Below are 20,472 nucleotides of genomic sequence, written 5' to 3' on the forward strand. Positions count from 1 at the left end.
CGCAATACACTCGAGCAGTAATGAGCTTACTAATGTTTTGCGATCTTAGTCCTGTTATACTAACTCAGCTGAGGGTACTCTAGGGTCATGGATCAAATTAGGAGTGTTCTTGTCTGGACTGTTTGTGTCAGCAGGTTAGGCCTCACAACCACAAAGATCAACTGACCCTGTGTGCCCTTCTTTTTTTGTAAAGTTACAATACAAGTTAGATCAAATGCTGCAAGAGAAAGAGGAAAGACATCTGTCAACATAATAATACGTCTTTAATTTCAAGAATGACAGAGACAGAAATGCTTTCTATAGCTGGTGAGTGATTGTGTTGGTGTTCTACAATAAGCTGGAAAGTAATGTATTTACTCAGATAGAACCAGGGAGTTTTAGGGACTCTAATATTTTGTTGTTGGGTCTTTCTTGCTCAGAGATTCGGGGGATCGTGGATATTAGTAAGAGGAATGTTTGGCAGGCCAGTCTGGACAGTGTTAGTTAGAAATAGTCGGTTAGGCAGCAGGCTTAACTCTGATAGGATTGTTTAACGCCAATAACACCATCTCCTAGTTTCCATCAGATCTGCTAAGTCCCAGCAGCGCTTTATGCTTCTGTGTGACAAAAGTCTGCAATCCCAGTTTATTATTATCATTATTAGACCTTCCTCATAAACTCTTTCCCCCCCACTCACCAGCCACTTCCTTGGGTACACCTTGCTGGTCCCACATTGGGTCCCTTTTGGGAGTTGTGTGAATTCTTCATGGTGGAGATTCAACATATTGCTGAAAACATTTCTGAGATTTTGGTCCATACTGGCATATACCTAAATGCACTGGATGGATGTTTTCTTTACAAATTAATCACCACAATAAAATCTGTCCAGCAGAGGGCAGCTAAATAACGTTAAACGTTAAACCCCAGGCTTGAAAAATACTACACAACCTTGACAATTTCATGAAGCATTTCATTCACTATTATCTCCCTTGATAAATTACTGGATGATTGGAGTGACCAACACGGTAACAGTAAAACATAAACTTTTATACTCCTTATGTGTGCAATCTTTGGTGATTTCAAATATTTAAACAGTTGCTTATTATATCTAATGCATTTCTTTTGTTGCCTTGTCTGCAGATGACAGATGTCATCACAAAATCCAAAGAAAAGCAAGCAGAAGTTTCCAACATGACTGCTCACAGCCTCTGTGGCTAAACAATTCTGCAGAAAAAACAAACTATATCAGAGACCAAGGCATGAAAAATAGAAAATAAATTATTAGAGAATGGCCTTGAAACGTTTTCCCATAGCACAATAACAGAAGGATAAACTTGAGCATGAAATATAATGGATTTAATTTACGGCAATATTTTGCTGAGATGAAATCTTTCAAATGCTGTCCAACCATCGTCTGTACTCAGAGAAAACTTGCAGTGCTTGTTTTTGAAACACCACGAGACTGCTTAATCCACAGATCTGCTTGTCTCCTCGTCTTTACAGTCATCTACTCGCACATTCTCTGTGATTCTCTCTACACTAAAGAAGTAATGTAACTGCTCTGCACTTCAGTGGACACAACAAAGGATGAACATCTACAAGCAGGTTGAGCTCCATAAATCTGCTACACTATACTGCCAAAAGTGTTTACTCGGCCCACCATGTCATTTATTTCAGACCTCCAATCTGGCCTACAGATTAAGAACAGCAGTCATGGAATTGGTTTTCATGGCCGAGTAGCTACATCCAAGCCTTAAATTATGAAATCCAATGCAAAGCATCAGCACGCAGTGTCGTGAAGCACACTGCCATTGGACTCTGGAGCAGCGGAGACTTGTTCTCTGGAATGATAAATCACACATCTCCATCTGGCAATGTGACGGATGAGTCTGGGTTTGGCGGTTGCCAGGAGATTATGGTGTGGGATTGTTTTTCAGGAGTTGGGATCAAGCTTAATTCCAGGGAAAGGAACTATTAGAGCTTCAGCATAAAGAGACATTTTGAATAACTTCATGCTCCCAATTTTGTGGGAAAGGTTTGGAATTGTCCCTTCCTTTTAAAACAGGATTGCACACAGCAAGGTCCATAAAGAAATGGACGAGCAAGTTTGATGTGGAAGAATTTGACTGGCCTGCACAGAACTGAATTAGAACGGAGATTATGACCCAGGCCTTCTCACCCAACATCAGTGTCTGAACTCACAGATGTGCTCCTGGAAAAATGGTCAAAAAATAAATAAATAAACCTCTAAATTCCGTGGAGAGCCTTCCCACAAGAGTTGAAGCTGAGAGGTGGTAGCACAAAACGACAGTCTGGTGAGCCGACATCATATTAAACCCAACAGATTAAGAATGGGATGTCACTCAAGGGTGAGATGAGAGAATACTTTTGGCAATACAGTAAAAATACACTATACTGAAGTAAAAACATCTCATCAGGCAGACTGTAAACAAACAAGTTTGTCAGAGTAAACAGACTTATTAGTACTCTTTGATTAAGAGTCTTTGATTGTTAATTATTGTTTAGAGAGATTTCTGGCGTGAAATTGTGATTTCTTTCCTAGAAGGCCTCACTGTGCATCCTGTGCGGCTCTGAGGATGTAAATGGCTAATATGAGTCTCATTCATGTAATCTGGAGTAAAGTTGTTCACTACTTAAATAATTACTGTCATGGGTTGCCAGATTAATTTGTGCCACTGCTTCTAGCTATTAATGCAAAATTTTTGCAGCTCTTTCTGGATGAATTACCAGAAGAAGAAAAACATACAATATAAGAAATATATTCTTTATCATAGCTTTAATACAGAAGTAAGAATTAAATTTTTATTATACGTCTTTATTAGGTCCATTAGGTACTTATGGCAGGGGTAACTTTCACATCTGTGAATATACCTTTGTTATTTAACTATATTTATGCAGATGTTGCATTAACTTGTGTTGCCATTCGGATGATGCATTTTCAGCAATGGATTTTTTTAATAAGACAATTCTGCCTAAAAGAAACTATGTATGCTCTCAGCAGAGGCACACATTAGCTGGTTGCATGGTGAAACAGCTGAAATGCTAAACCGTGTCACAACCTGGGTCACAATGCCATGACCAAGAGTGAGATTCACACAAATGTCCCTTTAAAAAACTGTTTATTTTAAAGCAACATCCTTTAGGAACTTGAATTAACCAAGACATGTGTAGTCAGCACTGTGAGTGAGCAGGGAATGTAGTGTTGTTCAGTGAAAGAAAATTAAGCAACACACAACCAAAATCCCAAATGATTCATGAGGGAAGAGACCCACCCGGCAGCTGAGCTCTAAGGGATTTAAATTAGAGCTCAGCTGTTGCTAATGTTGCTAATTGGGAGCAAACCACTCGTCCTCTCCAAGAGCTGCAGAAAGGAACTGCCAAGTGGAGCCGATGAAAGGACATTAGGGTGAGGGTCATCACAACTGGCCTGTCTGCAGTCCAGTCACCTACTGAAAACATCTGGCAGGTTATGAAGTTGGAAATATTACAGTAGAGGCCCCAAACTGTCCAACATCTGAAAGCCTTGTTTTCAAATTGACAGCAATTGGTCTGTACAAAGAAGATTTTCATTTTCTGAATCCATGAATCTACAAATTATTTCAGGCATATTAATAATTAATCTCGCTGCTTCTTGCCATGTAACCATGTGGCACTAGTGTGAGGCAGTTCTCAGAGTTTGTTTGTCCTAAAGTTTATCAGACTTTCTGTGTCAATTGCTTTATAACACTGTGAGCTGGCCGACAATGCATCAGCCTTGGTCTTTACAAACTCAGTGCTCTGTGAACAGGACTTGCATGTATCTGTCTTATTTATTCAGAGTAACGGGAAAAGGCGTTGAGTCAGTGGTGTTTCAGTTTTCTATACACGAAAATCTGATTAAATAAAACAAAACTTTGTTTTGTGGCCTTTTAAAACCACAGATTTCTATAAACACTCACAGAAAATGTATATTTGTAACATGATCTCAGGAAGCCTGTTGATGTCTTATTATGTTTTTTGTTGGTCTGCTCCTTTTTATCATGCTCCTTTCCACAAAAACAAAATGTTTGACCGCTAAAAAAGTCTTCCCGTTTGAACCCGTGTAAAAGTGGCTCCTGCGATTGTTTGTTGTTACACATGGATGATACATTTTTTTATAAACAAGTTGACAGTGTTGTCATAACTGGTACCTGCTTTTGTCCTGATTTATCTTTATTTATTTTTTTGTTTGGGTTTGTTGTGACGGTTTGGTTGTAGAATCATGAAAGTGTGCATTCATATAATAGCATGAGCTTTTAAAGGATTATCATGCCAGAGGAAAAAACCCTAAATGTCACTCATAAAGATTATACAACCAAACTAATTACTAAGTCTGTGTGAACTATAGAGCTGTCAGTCATTCTAGATAATGTGCTTCATATAAATCAGACAGGAAAGACTTACAAGTACATCACCCGTCACTATAGGACCCTGTTATTTTCAGCCTATTTTTTTCTATATTTGCCTCGGCATTAGAGGAGCTACCTCAAAAATGTCTTTAGTGAAAGAACTGCAGTATGTTTTCAGTGCTTTTGAGATATTACTCAACACTTTACCTCAGTGACAACAAACATGCCCTCCCACATAATGACTTTGGGCTTCACATGTTTGCAGCTGAACCGCAGGCGTAATAACTCTGTGATAGGCCCCGGGGCAGATATTTCTTTGGGCTCTTACCACCACACTGTACCAGAGCAAACACAACTTCTCATACTCAGACTCTTTGCGCAGCAAAGTCATTGACAGAACTGCTCAAATCCAAAGTGCAATGTCCTCATCCTGCACTCTCCTCTTCTTCTTTTAAGCACCACTTTTTTCTTTTTTTTAGTTTTTGCTTTGCTTGCTGCACATAATTTAAAAGGCTGCTGCGCTGAGACACTCTCTGGAGTTTGTTGTTTGTTTGCATAGTTTGTGTTCTTGGGCATTTTGCACAAATGGCAGGGAGCAACATCATCTTCTGACTTTAAAACTTTTGAGAAAAGGTGGCAGTTTTTATCAGTGGAGTACAAAATGACTGAGTAACTACACTGAACAAAAATATAAACGCAACACTTTTGTTTTTGCTCCCATTCCCCATGGGATGGACGTAGAGACCTAAAATTCATTCCAGATACACAATATAACCATCCCTCCCAAACAGTGGTCACAAATCAGTCCAAATGTGTGGTAGTGGGCACATCTGCTATATTGAGATAATCCATCCCACCTCACAGGTGTGCCACATCAGGATGCTGATCTGACATCATGAGTAGTGCACAGGTGTACCTCAGACTGCCCACAACAAAAGGCCACCCTGGAATGTGCAGTTTTTTGCGCTATTGGGGGTCTGGGGACCCAGAACCGGTCAGTATCTGGTGTGACCACCATTTGCCTCATGCAGTGCAACACATCGTCGCATGGAGTCTATCAGATTGTCAATTGTGGCCTGTGGAATGTTGGTCCACTCCACTTCAATGGCTGTGCGAGGTTGTTGGATATTCGTGGGAACTGGTACACGCTGTCGTATACGCCGGTCAAGCACATCCCGAACATGCTCAATGGGTGACATGTCCGGTGAGTATGCTGGCCATGCAAGAACTGGGACATTCTCAGCTGCCATCTGCCCTGAACAATGTGAACCATGATTCATCCGTGAAGCGCACACCTCTCCAACGTGCCAGACGCCATCGAATGTGAGCATTTGCCCACACAAGTCTGTTACAGCGACGAGCTGGAGTCAGGTCAAGACCCCGATGAGGATGACGGGCATGCAGTTGAGCGTCCCTGAGACGGTTTCTGACAGTTTGTGCAGAAATTGTTTGGTTGTGCAAACCAATTGTTCCAGCAGCTGTCTGGGTGGCTGGTCTCAGACGATCTTGGAGGTGAACCTGCTGGATGTGGAGGTCCTGGGCTGGTGTGGTTACACGAGGTCTGCGGTTGTGAGGCCGGTTGGATGTGCTGCCATATTCTCTGAAACGCCTGTGGAGACGGCTTATGGTTGAGAAATGAACATTCAATGCACGGGCGACAGATCTGGTTGACATTCCTGCTGTCAGCATGCCAATTGCACGCTCCCTCATTGCTTGTGGCATCTGTGGCATTTTGCTGTGAGACAAAACTGCACATTCCAGGGTGGCCTTTTGTTGTGGGCAGTCTGAGGTACACCTGTGCACTACTCATGATGTCAGATCAGCATCCTGATGTGGCACACCTGTGAGGTGGGATGGATTATCTCAATATAGCAGATGTTCCCACTACCACACATTTGGACTGATTTGTGACCACTGTTTGGGAGGGATGGTTATATTGTGTATCTGGAATGAATTTTAGGTCTCTACGTCCATCCCATGGGGAATGGGAGCAAAAACAAAAGTGTTGCGTTTATATTTTTGTTCAGTGTATTTGCAACTAAAATGTAATTGACAAGAAAAATGTATAAAGCATAAATAAAGTCAGGTTTTGGTTCAGAACCATGACTGTAATTATCCTCTTTACAATACACTGAGAACAAAAGACAGTGATGTAATCTGAACGGGATTCCCCTTGATAGTTACTCCAGGTGGGCTCCTTGTACTTTCCTGTTCTCTGCGTTATCTCAGCGATCCTGTTGGACATTGAACCTTTGAATTAAACTAACTGTTACAATCCATTTAATACTCATTTCATTCTGATTTTTTTCTTTTCATTTTCTTAGAGTGAAATTGTTTTCCCAACAATGTTTTAATGGAGGAACATGTTTGGAAATTTACTTTGGCCTTCTTTAAATAAACATTTATTGCAGAAAATTAACAACAATCAATTATTAAACAACAAAAGCATTATTCACAAATCCTGCTTTCTAATCAGTGTGTTTTGATTGGATTTTGAGCCCAATTTAATATAGTTTTCTGTTTATGAATAGCTTGGGCTGTAGGCCGTCGTTTCATTGCCTGAAAAGGAGCAACTGTGACGACACCAGCAGAGAAAATTTGACTTTTGACTGAACCCATCATTTTCAGATATTAAGATAGTTCTGGGGATGGATTTTAGGTTAACCATTAACCCAAACATTAATAAAAATAAATAAAAAGACTGTACAGCATATACATTGTGCTCATATATGTCAAGTTAGTGAGACCATCCCTCCAGGTCTGTCTATCATCATTCTTTACTTTTAATGAGTCACAGAAATTGTGGTTCGATACAAAATTTGTGTTAAAATTTAACTGCACACCCCTAAAAATGATTAGTATTATTTTCTTCTTCATCTTCTTTTTTTTTTGCTGCTCCCTTTATGGGTTGCCACAGCAAATCATTTACTTCCATCTCACCCTATCCATCACATCATCTTCTGTCACACCAGCCCCCTGCAGCACACCGTGAGTTGATGTACCCATGATGCTCTAATCTTGTCTGTTCTGGTCATTCCCAACGAAAATCATGTGGTGGCGTGAAGGAGGGATAACCAGTGAAGGTGACTATGAGATGCTGACAACGCCACCTGGAGAGGGAGTTACACCCCAGGACAGATTTCTATAGCCAATGTAAATGTTACACTAGCTACCAAGCTCAGAAGAGGTGAGGCAGATCAATTCCACAAATCAAAATGTATTAAGAAAAACTACTAAAAGCATAGAACTGTAAAATCAGAAAAGTTCTTAAGGTAGCAGGGCTGAGACTGCAAGACAGTTAATTAAAATGCCTTTTTAACAAACAATGATTAAAATGACCAGGCTGCTGCCACGATGCTACCCTAGAACAATCACGGCTCAATAAAAATACCTAAACAAAATGGTGGAGACCGGCCACTTGAGGAGGCAACCCTACAGAGAGCAGTGCCCAAGGGTGCCCCCAATTACTCACCCGTGTAGTTCCACTGCAAACCTCACTGTCACTCACACTGAAATCTAAATGGTGCAATCTACCATCTGTATGTGTACAATCTCATACATTGGGAAGGGGATTCCACCTCACGTGCCTAGCCCCTCAACAATCGGCCGCACCTCCAGTAAAGCAACAAAACAAAGCATAAAACGTTAAACAAATTAGTAAAAGAGATATAAATAAAACAAATACAGCCTAAGATACAGTTCTTTATAAAAGCAAGATTAAAAGATATCAAACAATTCCAAGTAAAAGACCATAAAACCGGGAGTCAGTCATGGCCAGTCCATAGACGCTTGTAAGATAACAACAACAAGACACAACAAGACAGCAGCAGTATGGCACAATCCTGTAACAAAAGAGGGAAACAGTCATCAAGGCCCACCCTACTATATGCCACATTATTGTTGTTTTGTGCCACCGTATCCAAACCATGAATCACAGAAGGTCTCACTGACATCTTGTAAACCTTCCCTTTCACTCTTGCTGCCATCTATTTGTCACAAATAACCCCCGACACTCATCTCCACCCGCCTGCACTCTCTTCCGCACTTCTCGTGTGCACTGTCTGTTACTTTGGATGATTCCTACTACTTCTGGTATCGCCATACTTTTTGTCTGGTACCACAAGTAAATGGCCTGTATTTGTATAGTGCTTTACTAGTCCCTAAGGACCCCAAAGCGCTTTACACATCCAGTTCGCTTTACATCATCCACACCTACGACTGCACAGCCACTAACAACTCCAACATCATTGTGAAGTTTGCGGACGACACTACAGTGGTGGGTCTTATCACCAATGGTGATGAGACGGCTTACAGGGAGGAGGTCAGCGCCCTGACCCACTGGTGTCAAGACAACCATCTCACCCTCAACGTCGCAAAGACAAAGGAGTTGATAGTGGACTTCCGGAGGTGCAGAGAAGTACACACCCCCATCACCATCAGCGGCGCTGCTGTGGAGAGAGTGAGCAGCTTCCGGTTCCTTGGTGTACACCTGGCTGAGGATCTTACGTGGTCAGTACACACAAACAAAACAGTGAAGAAGGCGCAGCAGCGCCTCTACTTTCTCAGGAGACTGAAAAGATTCGGCATGAGCCCCCGCATCCTCAGGACCTTCTATCACTGTGCCATTGAGAGCATCCTCACTGGATGCATCACCACCTGGTATGGAAACAGCACCGCCTACAACTGCAAAGCTCTCCAGCGAGTAGCGCGGTGCTCTGAACGGATAATTGGAGGTGAGCTTCCCTCCCTCCAAGACATCTACAGGAAGCGCTGCCTGAGGAAAGCGGGGAGGATCATCAAGGACTCCAGTCACCCCAGCCATAAACTGTTCAGACTACTTCCATCAGGAAGGAGGTTCTGCAGCATCCGGTCCCGTACCAGCAGACTGAGAGACAGCTTTTTCCATCAGGCCATCAGACTGCTGAACACGTCATAGACACCTCAGCTTCACTACTGGAACTTCAACATTATGCACTCCATACTGTACAGTAATGCCACTGTTTTGCACATGTCTCACTCTGTATATTTTATTTTATATATTTTATTTATTGTTTACTCTATTTAATTTGTAAAATATGTGTATACACACACACACACACACACACACACACACACACACACACACGTAGAAAAATATTTAGTATACACATCCAGAAATGCATATACTATTATATATTGTACATATATTTATTAGTTTCAGATGTAGCCATTCTTGTATTTTGCTTGTTTACATTATTGTATTTTGCACAACTCTGTTGCTTGTGAAGCTCGCACACAAGAATTTCACTCACATGTGCTGTACCAATGTACCTGCACATGTGATGTGACAATAAAAGTGATTTGATTTGATTTGACATTCACACACTGGTGATGGCAAGCTACATTGTAGCCACAGCCACCCTGGGACACACTGACAGAGGCGAGGCTGCCGGACACTGGCGCCACCGGGCCCCCTGACCACCACCAGTAGGCAACGGGTGAAGTGTCTTGCCCAAGGACACAACGACCGAGACTGTCCAAGCCGGGGCTCGAACTGGCAACATTCCAATTACAAGGCGAACTCCCAACTCTTGAGCCACGATCGCCCTAGGTTGTACTTTTCATGACTGTTTATATATTGTCCCTTTAAACCTGGCTGCACTTTATGCTTAACTTCAGTAAACTTGTTTAATTAAATAAAATCTTTTAAACATGGCCTAAGGAGCTGGGAAAGAAAAGCTATCGGATGAGAGGTGAAATGTCTTCAAACAACTTAAAGAAGTCCAGGCGCTTTTCTTTCCAATCTTCTTAGACTAAGATGACCTGGTTGAATGAGAACCTTCACAGACGTTTAACATGGCAAAGCACTTCTGTGCTGAAGAATAGCCTCATGAAGCCTTTAGGCTGACTCTAAGTTGCTCAATTCAGACTCAAAAAATCCCAAAATCTAGGCCATTATCAAAGGTGATGTAAGAATAGAGAAGGTGGACACATTGTGGATTTATTCTGTCTTTGTATTCAGAATGCAAACAGTAAACAGCAGACATGAAATTGTTGTAAAAGGAACAGAGGTTCATTTAGTAAAATGAATGTTATCGCACTAGGAATTAAACATCATTTGACTACAAAACCCTTTATTAGTAAAACAGAGTTTAGCAGTGATCAGTCAGTTTTCACACATTTCTATCTAAAAGTCAATGAACTCATGCAAAGCATAGCTTGTTTGTAGTGACGTCTGAATCACGTTTCATGTGAGATGATAGGAAACACAGGATATTCATAGTCAGTCATTACTGTACCTCCAACAATGCTCTCAGCTTCATTTTCACAATTCATGAGTAATAGGGCGGACTCTTAATTTTTCTTGTTTTTCCTTTTCTCCTTTTTTTTGAAAAAAGTTCTAACTTCTACTTATTTTGTTTATTTTAAAATTTCAGCTGGCTCTTTGCTTGTTCTATTTCTTCGACTCCTCAATCTGCTCCACTTCGCTGGACTCGTCCACCACCTTGCCGTTGACCACGGTCTGAGTCACCACCTTCACGATCTTTCTGGTGCGGACTTCGGGCTCCTCTGTGTTTAAAAGACATGAGAAGAGAATGTGAGGCTGACTAAACTAGTTTTTTACGCATATAAATACATTAAAAAAAATGTAAAATCTCAGTAGTTTCACATATAGGATGATATGTGACTGCTACTAAAGCACAGAGTTTGTAAAAGTTGTGTTACCTATTCATCTCACATCACATCACACTCCAGTTTCTTAATCCAGCAGTGCAAGTCAGAGAGATTAGGACACACAACACGGGGGAAATGTTTTCAGACCCACATTAGTTGCTATAGGAGCTGAGCTGTAAGTGGTTTGTGCATTGTTTGGATATTTACATAACTATAATTATTTGTGGGCCTCCTGGGTGTGGTAAAAGATAGATATACCCTTCTGTCTGTCTGTCTGTCTGTCTGTCTGTCTGTCTACTACAATGCTGGCTCAGATCCACATTTGACTTTGAATACAGTTTTCCTTTTTTGCTTGACTTATCTTTCTCATAACTTCACTTTTGGTCATTCTTTCCTTCCATAAAGTTTTCAATAACTCACTCACTTTTTGGTGGAGGAGGGACTTCTTTGACTCTGAAGGGCAGAAAGAAAACCTGTTAGAATTACCTTTCAATTAAAGCAAGACTAACACAATCAAAGCAATCATTTAAAGGGAACTTATATATATTTTATAATAGCTGGTTTCATGCAGCTTTATTTCAGTTTTTAGCTCTTTTTGATGTCAGTGAGAGCAGATATCCTTAATATAGTCACCTCAGGCACACAGATCTGGCTGTGAGTGCAAAAGCCCCACCCATTTGTTGTTCAAACCTTCGGTTTGTTAGGGGCAGCCAATCAGAAAAACACTGCCCTAAAAGGACTCTTAGCATGAAACACGCCCGGACACTGACAGCAAGCTTCAGTTTCTTACAACTTGCTTATCATTATATTTTTTTGTGATTAGGTTTTATAAACAACGCAGTACAGTTTACACTCTCGTCAGTTTTCCTGTCTGTTGAGAACATTGCCACAGTAACAGTGTTCTCACCAAAGCTGACATCTGAGAACGGCTACACCCAACAATGCCAGGCGGCAGGCTAAGAAACGCTTGATGTAAGATGATCATACAGGTATTGTGATCAAGGCAACAGTGTAGCCAAATTATCCCCATTCTGACTGAACATCAAACTACAAGGATGCACCATAATCTCTGAGTATATCAGGTGTGTTATTGTCCTTCTCTAACTTCTTCACTAAAGTTTCTGTGTTACCTGCTGGCCAAAGCTAACATACAGATTTATTTTAAAGGGCTGGGTAAAGCATACTTAATTATAATTTCCCTTTGAGACATGCGCTACATCTTTATTAGTATTGCTATACTTACGAGTCCTCTCCCTCCAGCAGGCGTCTGTAGGTGGCGATCTCCATCTCCAGGTTTTGCTTGATGCGAAGAAGCTGCTCGTAGTCGGTCTTGGTGCGCTGCATGTCCAGCCTGAGCTGAGAGAGGTCCTCCTCCAGCTGGTTCAGGGTGACCTGCAGCCGCTCCATCTCAGCAGAATACTTTTGACCCGTCTCACCGAGGTTTCCCTCCAGAGCTGCTATCTGAGGAGCAAAAGGGAACAAAACAAAGCAATCTATATCCGGAATTGCCGTGAATATTCCTCATAGTCGTGATATCAGTATCAAGTTAAAAAACACCGGCATGTCCACCGGACATGATAACCCTATGATTCTCCTCATAACAGTGACTCTGCTGTGTTGTGTTGTAACCAGCGATCAGTAATATGATGACATAGTAGGTCGCCTGATTCTGAAATTGCTTCCCAAGCCCATATCAACAAACTCCTGTGAACGGACAAGTCCTTGGCACCTAAAGCAAACATTTGCTGCTCAGACACAATTAACCCACCTCGCCACTGAACCTCACCCCATACTATTTTGCAACTGAATGTGATATGTCCCTGCACGGTAAAACATGTTTACTGTCAACACAGGATTAAACGAAAGAAAAACAAAATGATTTTTTCCCAGAATATAAGATGCAGTGGTCTGGAAATGTACAAAGAATGTACACGAAACTTATCTGGACAGCTGTAAGGATTTTCTGTTGCTGTTGGACAAATCTCTTTCTTTAATACAACACCATATTTCAGTGCGGCTTTTTGAAAAGTTAATACTCGTAACCATAAATTTAGAATCACGCCTGAGGTGTGTTTGCACTGCTCTTGCGGGTATTAGGCTATGTTTGCACAACTCAAAATGGGTTTTTTTAACCGAAACACAGACACGTCACTCTTCTGCCTGCAGAAAGGAAAAACAGCAGTGAAGTAAGACCACACCCTCACCTACACCACAACCTTTCCTAGGGATGGGCGACTTTTCTTGCTGTAGTCACTGTGTAGACATTCTCTGTCTACACAGTGACTTTTTCAATTCGATTTTACATACAGTCATATGACAGTAAGGTGCTTTGTATTTAAAGGTAAATACACTAACTGGGAAAATTCCAACAATTAGACAACCCCTATGAGCAAGCACAAGACAGTCGGAAGGAAAAACCATCTAACATGACCAGTTGGTGATGAGTGGAAGCTAAAGGAATTTACAGTATGTCCGTGCGCTGTTTCATCTTGCTGTTGCATCCCAGCTCACCTGTTTGTGCAGACTCTCCAGCTCCACCTCCAGGGTCTGCAGGAAGCGCTGCCTCTCGGTCAGCTCTCCCTGAGCTCCCCTCAGAGCCTCGTTGCTCTCCTTCACCTCATTCTGCATCGTCTCCAGCTGGCAAAGAAGTGTTTTCTGTGACCTTTTGTGTAACTTTGCGAGGACCATTCAACATTATTACAGTGATTCACACTAGATATTACTCCCCACACCTTCTTGCGATACCACTGCTCCGCCTGTTCCTTGTTCCTCTTCACAATGCCCTCATATTGGGAACGCAGCTCGGACAGAATGGTGCCCAGCTCGGGCCCGGTGGCAGAGTCCACCTCCACGTTCACCTCATCTCTGGCAATACGAGACTTCATCTGCTCGAGTTCCTGTAGGCACACAGGAGATTGTTTTTATTACATTGCTCACATTGTCATTTTTAAACCAAATTATTTTAGTTGCACTGTGTATTAAATGTCACTTCTAATTAAATGTAACCAACACTGGTTTCCACAGTCAGCATATGAAGAAGGCGTGGAAGAGATCGCTGAACCCTACACCGCAGAGTGACAGAGAGGATGTGATGGCACTTTAATTATTTAGATGTTTCTCATAAATACTGAATGGGAAAGAGCTCAGCTTACCCCTGGCCTTTCAACTTGCACACAAATAATCCTGCTCAAGCATGCTTGGTGGATTTCTTTCACTCTCTCTTCTTTGTTACATTGTTCTCTGTCACTAGTCTGTTTTATTCTAAAGTAGTGTATTACTAAAGCTCTTGATATATGTTTATACACATTTTTCTAAACTTTATTGGGCAACAAACTTGAATTATAGTTTATATATTTCATGCTTAGTCACTGAATTCTTGCTTAGGGTCTATCTAATGTCCCAATGCTCCCCAAAGAGACACTGCTTATCTAAATGAGTTGCCATATATTCAACAAAAAGGCATAGATTCCAGAGATTCACATTCACAAAGCAAGCACCACATGGGTAAAATACATAAAAATTAAGAATATGTGATCTGTTCTAATAATCTACTCTTATTTGGTTAAATTCATGCTGAATATTTGCAGCAGTTCATTGTTTCATTGTGAAAATGAGGTTTTAAAAACCTCCAGTCTCGGACATATTGCTTCTTTCTTTGCATCACATTATTCTAGTGGCCTCTAAGTGGCACTAAATAGGATCTACACAGTCTTGTTTCAGTAAAAGGGAGATCAGTTCCTCCTTTGGTGTGAGGGGGTAAGTTTATCTTTGCCTTGGAGAACACCTCGGATCAGCTGACTGGACAGAGAGAGCAGGTGTGAGCAACCAGATCTACCTGCTGCTTTTGTCCACAGTAACCAGAGGACCACCTATCGCTGCGCTCTCCTCAACCACACATCGTTTTCTGTCTATGTTGGCGCTAAAAAAGCCCACTGAGTCCACCAAAGTGGGTCAAGCGTGTTTCAAGCAAGTGTTTGTGAGGGCAGGCTGGGGAAGGGAGAGGGCCAAAATGAAAATGAGACTACACAAATGTCAAGTAGTGAGAAGAGAAAACGAGAACATGGGGATGGTGGCAAACACACTAACCTCTTCATGGTTTTTCTTGAGGAAGTAAAGTTCCTCTTTCAGGCTGTCCAAATCTCCCCTCAAAGAGGCGATGATCTGCTCGTGATCGGTCTTGGCCTTTTTCAGGGCAATACAGTCTCGCTCCACAGACTGACACATCACCATTTCAGTCTCCCATCTAGTAGTTTGGAAAGACGAGCAGCATCGTATATTACAGTAAACTTTTATTCATTACCTCCACAGATAAACTGCTTTCCCCCCCCCTTGTTTTTACTGCGGTAGAAACTGCCTATGGATATGATTGGATATGACATGTTTGCAGGAAAAAGTACTTTAATGTTTTGTTTTTTCATAATTAAAGTTAAACATTTGCATTTGTGTTGCTGTACTTCTGCTTCTGACTTCCCTTTGCATAATATTTATTAGTCAAAGTAGTAAGAAATGCCTATGCAGTCAGGAAGTCTTACAAAAGTAGCCTGAAATTAATTAATACAGCAATAAAAACTCAAAGAACACAAACATTTTCTAATAATAAGAAAAACTTTGTATTAAATATACATTTACTGATATATACTGATAAATATTTGGCTGTATGTAATGAAAACTGTATGTTAGCTGACATACTATCCTTTTTATGCTTTTTAGTGTTCCTACAGTAATCTTTTAATTTAATAATCAGTACTTAAATAACTTTTTCCAAAGAACGCTGTGTTAATGTGCAAACATTTTTTTGTTGATTGAGCAAATGTTTGACATTTGAGGCGTCAATGACATTATTAACAGAAACATCTCTTTGTATCATTCTGCGAAAACAGCTTTATATCACCATGGTGCAATCATTAATCACTCACTTGATTCTGAAGTCATCGGCAGCCAGTTTAGCATTATCGATCTCTAGCATGAGACGAGCATTTTCCAAGGTCTTCTTCCTCACCTGATAAATATTAACATAGGTCAATAATAGCATTAAATCCTGGACTAAAGCTTATATAATATAATTTAACTTTAGTGTATGTTCATGTTACCTTTGTGTGTTACACTAATAGCAACAAGGTTTCTAAATGATACATTAAGAGTTGGATTTGTTCGAGCTTCATTGAACTGTGACTAATTCTGTTTTAAAAAGCACAAAACAATCATTAACTCTGGCCTGGCTTCTTTTACTACTTGTTAACTAGAAGTATGAGCTGATTCTGCCTGTGATGACTCTCCTAGTGCACTTCCTGCTAAAATAGATCTGATATTTGCATGAATGTTTTGTCTATGTAAAGTGATCAGTCATTATAACCTTGAGCCTTGTTTGCCCCTTCTAAACTCAGATCTTATGCTGACCTGACATTTTCCCCTGCCTGCCTGCCACTCGATGCCTACCTCTTGCTCAACAGCATGAGCTTGGGCCATCATGGAATCGAGGTCATGACCTTTGGGAATGCGTTCGAGCATCAGCTGCTTAATTTTCATTTCCAGATCAGCGTTGGAGCGCTCCAGTGAACGCACCTGGAGGATACAAAGAGCCACAGAGAAGGGAGGACACAGGTTAATGATCAAAGTCTTTCAGCTTACTGCTTGTGTTATTTCCTGGGCTGATAACGTAACAGTGGAGTGCTGTGTTATTGTCAGACCTTGTCCAGGTAGTTGGCCAGACGGTTGTTGAGACTCTGCATAGCTTCCTTCTCATTGGTGCTGTTGCCATGCAGTCCGTTAATTTGAAGGCTTGCTGGCCCGTTGAGATCCTGGCTGATGGAAGCTGAACGGGTGAGCGGGCTCGCTACAGCGAAAGACACAGAAGCCCGAGAGCGAGCACGGCCGGTGTCCATCAGCGAACGGCTGGAAAAGGAGGGCTGACGGCCAATAGAGTAGCTTTTCATTGAAATACTGGAGGCCATGATTGGCGGCTGTGAAGGCGTAAAGAACAAAGCAAAAAGGTTCGGGGGTTAAACAATGTTGTGTTTCAAGCCAGTGGTTCCCAACCTTTCTGATATGCCTCACGGCCCCTTTATCAACTCAATTTAAACTGGATCTGGACAGCTTTTACCTTACAATATCAAGGTTTTGCAGTCATGTGACCACTAACCGCATGGCGTTAACTTGTCTAGCATTTTTTGTAAATGTGACAAATGTCAGGTCAGTTGAACAAGACGCCAATTACACAGCCCTGGACACCATTGGTCGCAAGGGCAAAATGTGTATTCCCCAACCTGATGGCAAATGGTCGCTGGAGGTTGATGCTAGGCCTTGCCCCGTCAGCCAGCGACAGATCTTGCCAGATACCCGACCATTTGGCAAAAAGCTTGATTTTGTTGGTTGGTAGTTTCCGTGGAGCATGTGCTCTTGAGTGCAAAGATTCACTAACTACTCTCTGAGCGCCTTCAGAGTAAAAGCTGCACCTTTTGAAACGTGTTGGTTGGGGCAACGAAGTACAAATTTTACTTTAAAGATGAACATTCTTCGTTTAAGGTTTGCCTCAAACTTTTAAAACTTCTACTACTGCTCGGCAAGTATTTTGTGACTATTTGCAGACAACTGGCACCTTCCAAGCAAACTACAGGCAACTGTGGCAATCTGCATTAAACATTAAAAAGGTAGCCTCCTCTTTGCAGCTGATTTCATACCGACAGCCAGCGACTTCCAGCAAACACTCGCCAACCAGTTGGTAAATAGATATTTTTTTCCTCAAGACTGACTAGAATAACTTTAATGACAACTTTTAAACGTGTTTTATTTATTTATTTATCCATCCTATAAGTTAACAAGTGAGCAGCTTAAACTTGATTTTAGTAGTTCTGTGCTATTAGCTGACAGTTAGCTATAATGTTAGCTACTAATCTCAGCCAGTTGTTTGTATTTAAAGCATATGTACATTTATTTTGGTTGTGTATTTCCATTGCTAGCCATTACTTTTAGTTGTCTTTAATGCTGAAACCTGCTCTCATCTTACATTAAATGGTTAATTTCTGTTATTACATATTAGCTAAGTTTGGCTATGTAGCATGACTTACCCTTGGGGTACTTATACGTTTATTTTTAACTACGAAGACAAGACGGAGGAAATGCATAAACTTGAGAAACAGAACCAGAGCACAATCACAGAGGTTTAGTCTCTTACAGGTTCATATCTTCGAAGAGAGCAGATGAATGTTTAAATTACACACATCATAACTTCAAAAGCCAGTCTGTTTGACCTTTGGCAGTCATTTAAATGTAGTGTTGCATGAGATCCGGTTGTAGAAAAGCTCTTTTGTGATCCTTGAGCAAATGTGCTTTATTCTAGCATTTCAGCAGACTTTGATGGAAATACAAGTAGGGTCTTATATTCAAGACCACTGATCGCCCACTGAAAATGATGAAAGGAGTCTTTCAATGAGCGTATGCACGGCTGCCTCGTGGCTGTTCATCCTAAGCATCTGCATCAAGAGATGACTGACTTCGTGGCCGGAGACTCTTCAGTCTGTCAGTCTCAGCTCTGTGCAGACATAATTCAACTCAAGTCAGCATAAAATCTAAATGCAAATGACCACAGCTCGGCTATGGGCTGAAGAAGAGCCTCTCACTGAGACTGTGGGACTCTCACATATTCTTTTACGTCTGATAATAAGATGTGTTTTATATTCAAGAAGAGACTGATAGAGGATTTCTAAAAGAACAGAAGCAAACAGAGAAGGATACAGGTGTCTATGCGCCTTCAAATGGCACGTCTTTGTAATCGGTTTTTAATGATCAATGATGTTACTGTCAGTAATATTAGTACCAACGCAACAGGTGTTCATGGTATTTCCTTGACTTTACAAAAGGTTAACTGTTTTTTGGATGTCAAACGTAGTGAAGGACAGGGTGGCTTTGTGTGTGTGTGTGTGTGTGTGTGTGTGTGTGTGTGTGTGTGTGTGTGTGTGTGTGTGTGTGTGTGTGTGTGTGTGTGTGTACGCTCGCAAAGTTTCAGTAGCAGATTAGCGGTCAAGGGAACCTCTCTGTCTCTCTGTCACTTGATCCTCACAACACCGTTCCCACAACACTACAAAGGACCCAGCAGGAGACAGACAGTCCTTGTTCAGATGAGAGATAGAGCTTGGGAAAATGATCTAGAAAATATTCAGAGTGAATTCCAGCAACACAACGGGACACGCTGTACAGCAGGAAATGGGCATTTTATAATGTGGGATCATCATCACGCTATCAACTGACTAATATGTGTGCTGACCATTTGAATGAAACTGAGCAAGAAGTTTAGAAGTTTTATTTGGATTCATGTCAGTGCATTATTATAATTATTCCATGATAACAACCTTATTACTAATTAAATGTATTAAACAAGCAAGCAAAACCACTAATTAATATTTACCTGTTTCATTTAAGTCTGATTCCTAAAAATAAAGAATAAAAGAATAAAACCAACAAGATATATATTCTCCTTACCAGGACTTTGTTCAGGTAGAGTCAGTCTACGATCCAGAAGAATGTAGTAGGCTCTGTTTGCTGCTGATGCTACAGGTGTGCTTATATGCAGGTGAGCGGGAGTGGGAGGATCTAACTCTCAAGTAGAGGTGTGTTTAATGCACCTGAAGGTCTTGAGAAAGGTAGGGTGCTCTTCCCACTCATGCCTGCTCACTTTATGTCTTTGTCATTGTTATTTGCGTTTAAACTCCGATGAAAAGTGAACAGGTAAACTAAACGCAAGACATAATGAAAAAACCAGGTGCTACATTTTTGGGATGTGATGGTAGGGATAGGAGCTTTAGATCTCCTCATAAACCCGATAATATGTTCTATAGATTTCTGCAGACACTCATGGAGTCATCGGGTTTCACAGCATCAGGCACACATTTAAAACCACTATCAGGCAGAGTGAGTAGCACTGTTTATCTCAGGAAAATGACACCTGTAAACATTACTAGCAACATGCAGGCAGTTCTTAAAATTGCTGCGTTGAAGCAGGAAAAACGGGCAGCATAGTTGTTGATGGCTGAAACTGCAAGACTCTTGGTCAGATCATCTCCAGAATGGCAGGTACTACTAAAAGGATATAATAGAAAGAAAGCAGAACGCATTGCAACATACCAAAAGTTCTTATGCTAACCTCTTTCCTAAGCGCCTATAATTGGCATGTGTGCTCAACTTACCACCGATCAATGAAATAGTATGAGTTGGTCTGAGGAATTACATTTTGTTTTAATTCATGCGACTGACAACAAACGCATGTGTGTCATTTATTGAGAGAAGAGGTGACAATGTGATGCAGTACAGGAAGAAGCTAGGTTGACAGGTGCTGCTAGGAAACCTGGCATTCATGTGGCCGTTACAGTGACTTGTGCTCATAACTGAAACAACAGAAGTCCTTGAATGTTCATAAATGGTTTGCAGAACATAGTAAAGAGTTGAAATTGCCTCAAAA

The 20,472-nt window shown here is 41.2% G+C and overlaps 1 protein-coding gene across 1 annotated transcript; it reads right to left on the reverse strand.

Annotated features, from left to right (window-relative positions):
* Nucleotides 1–10,317: 10,317 nt before the first annotated feature.
* Nucleotides 10,318–19,588, reverse strand: LOC308392998 (keratin, type I cytoskeletal 18). The gene is made up of 10 exons (XM_080876427.1): nt 19,497–19,588; nt 16,709–16,981; nt 16,458–16,583; nt 15,938–16,020; nt 15,108–15,264; nt 13,754–13,918; nt 13,533–13,658; nt 12,265–12,482; nt 11,446–11,474; nt 10,318–10,916 (listed from the first exon to the last, which is right to left on the reverse strand). The coding sequence occupies exons 2-10, from the start codon at nt 16,970–16,972 to the stop codon at nt 10,801–10,803; spliced, it is 1,284 nt and encodes a 427-aa protein (XP_080732553.1). The 5' UTR covers nt 16,973–16,981; nt 19,497–19,588; the 3' UTR covers nt 10,318–10,800.
* Nucleotides 19,589–20,472: the final 884 nt, after the last annotated feature.

Source organism: Rhamphochromis sp. 'chilingali', assembly GCF_963969265.1.
Source record: "Rhamphochromis sp. 'chilingali' genome assembly, chromosome: 2".
Taxonomy (NCBI): Eukaryota; Metazoa; Chordata; class Actinopteri; order Cichliformes; family Cichlidae; genus Rhamphochromis; species Rhamphochromis sp. 'chilingali'.

What these genes read in the sequence shown, in the direction of transcription:
- LOC308392998 (XM_080876427.1), bottom strand. Translation starts at nt 16,972, where the DNA reads ATGGCCTCCAGTATTTCAATGAAAAGCTACTCTATTGGCCGTCAGCCC. An exon ending in TGGAGAGTCTGCACAAACAG is followed by an intron (nt 12,483 to 13,532) that starts GTGAGCTGGGAT and finishes TTTGCTCCTCAG; the next exon opens with ATAGCAGCTCTGGAGGGAAA. An exon ending in CTGCTGGAGGGAGAGGACTC is followed by an intron (nt 11,475 to 12,264) that starts GTAAGTATAGCA and finishes TCTGCCCTTCAG; the next exon opens with AGTCAAAGAAGTCCCTCCTC.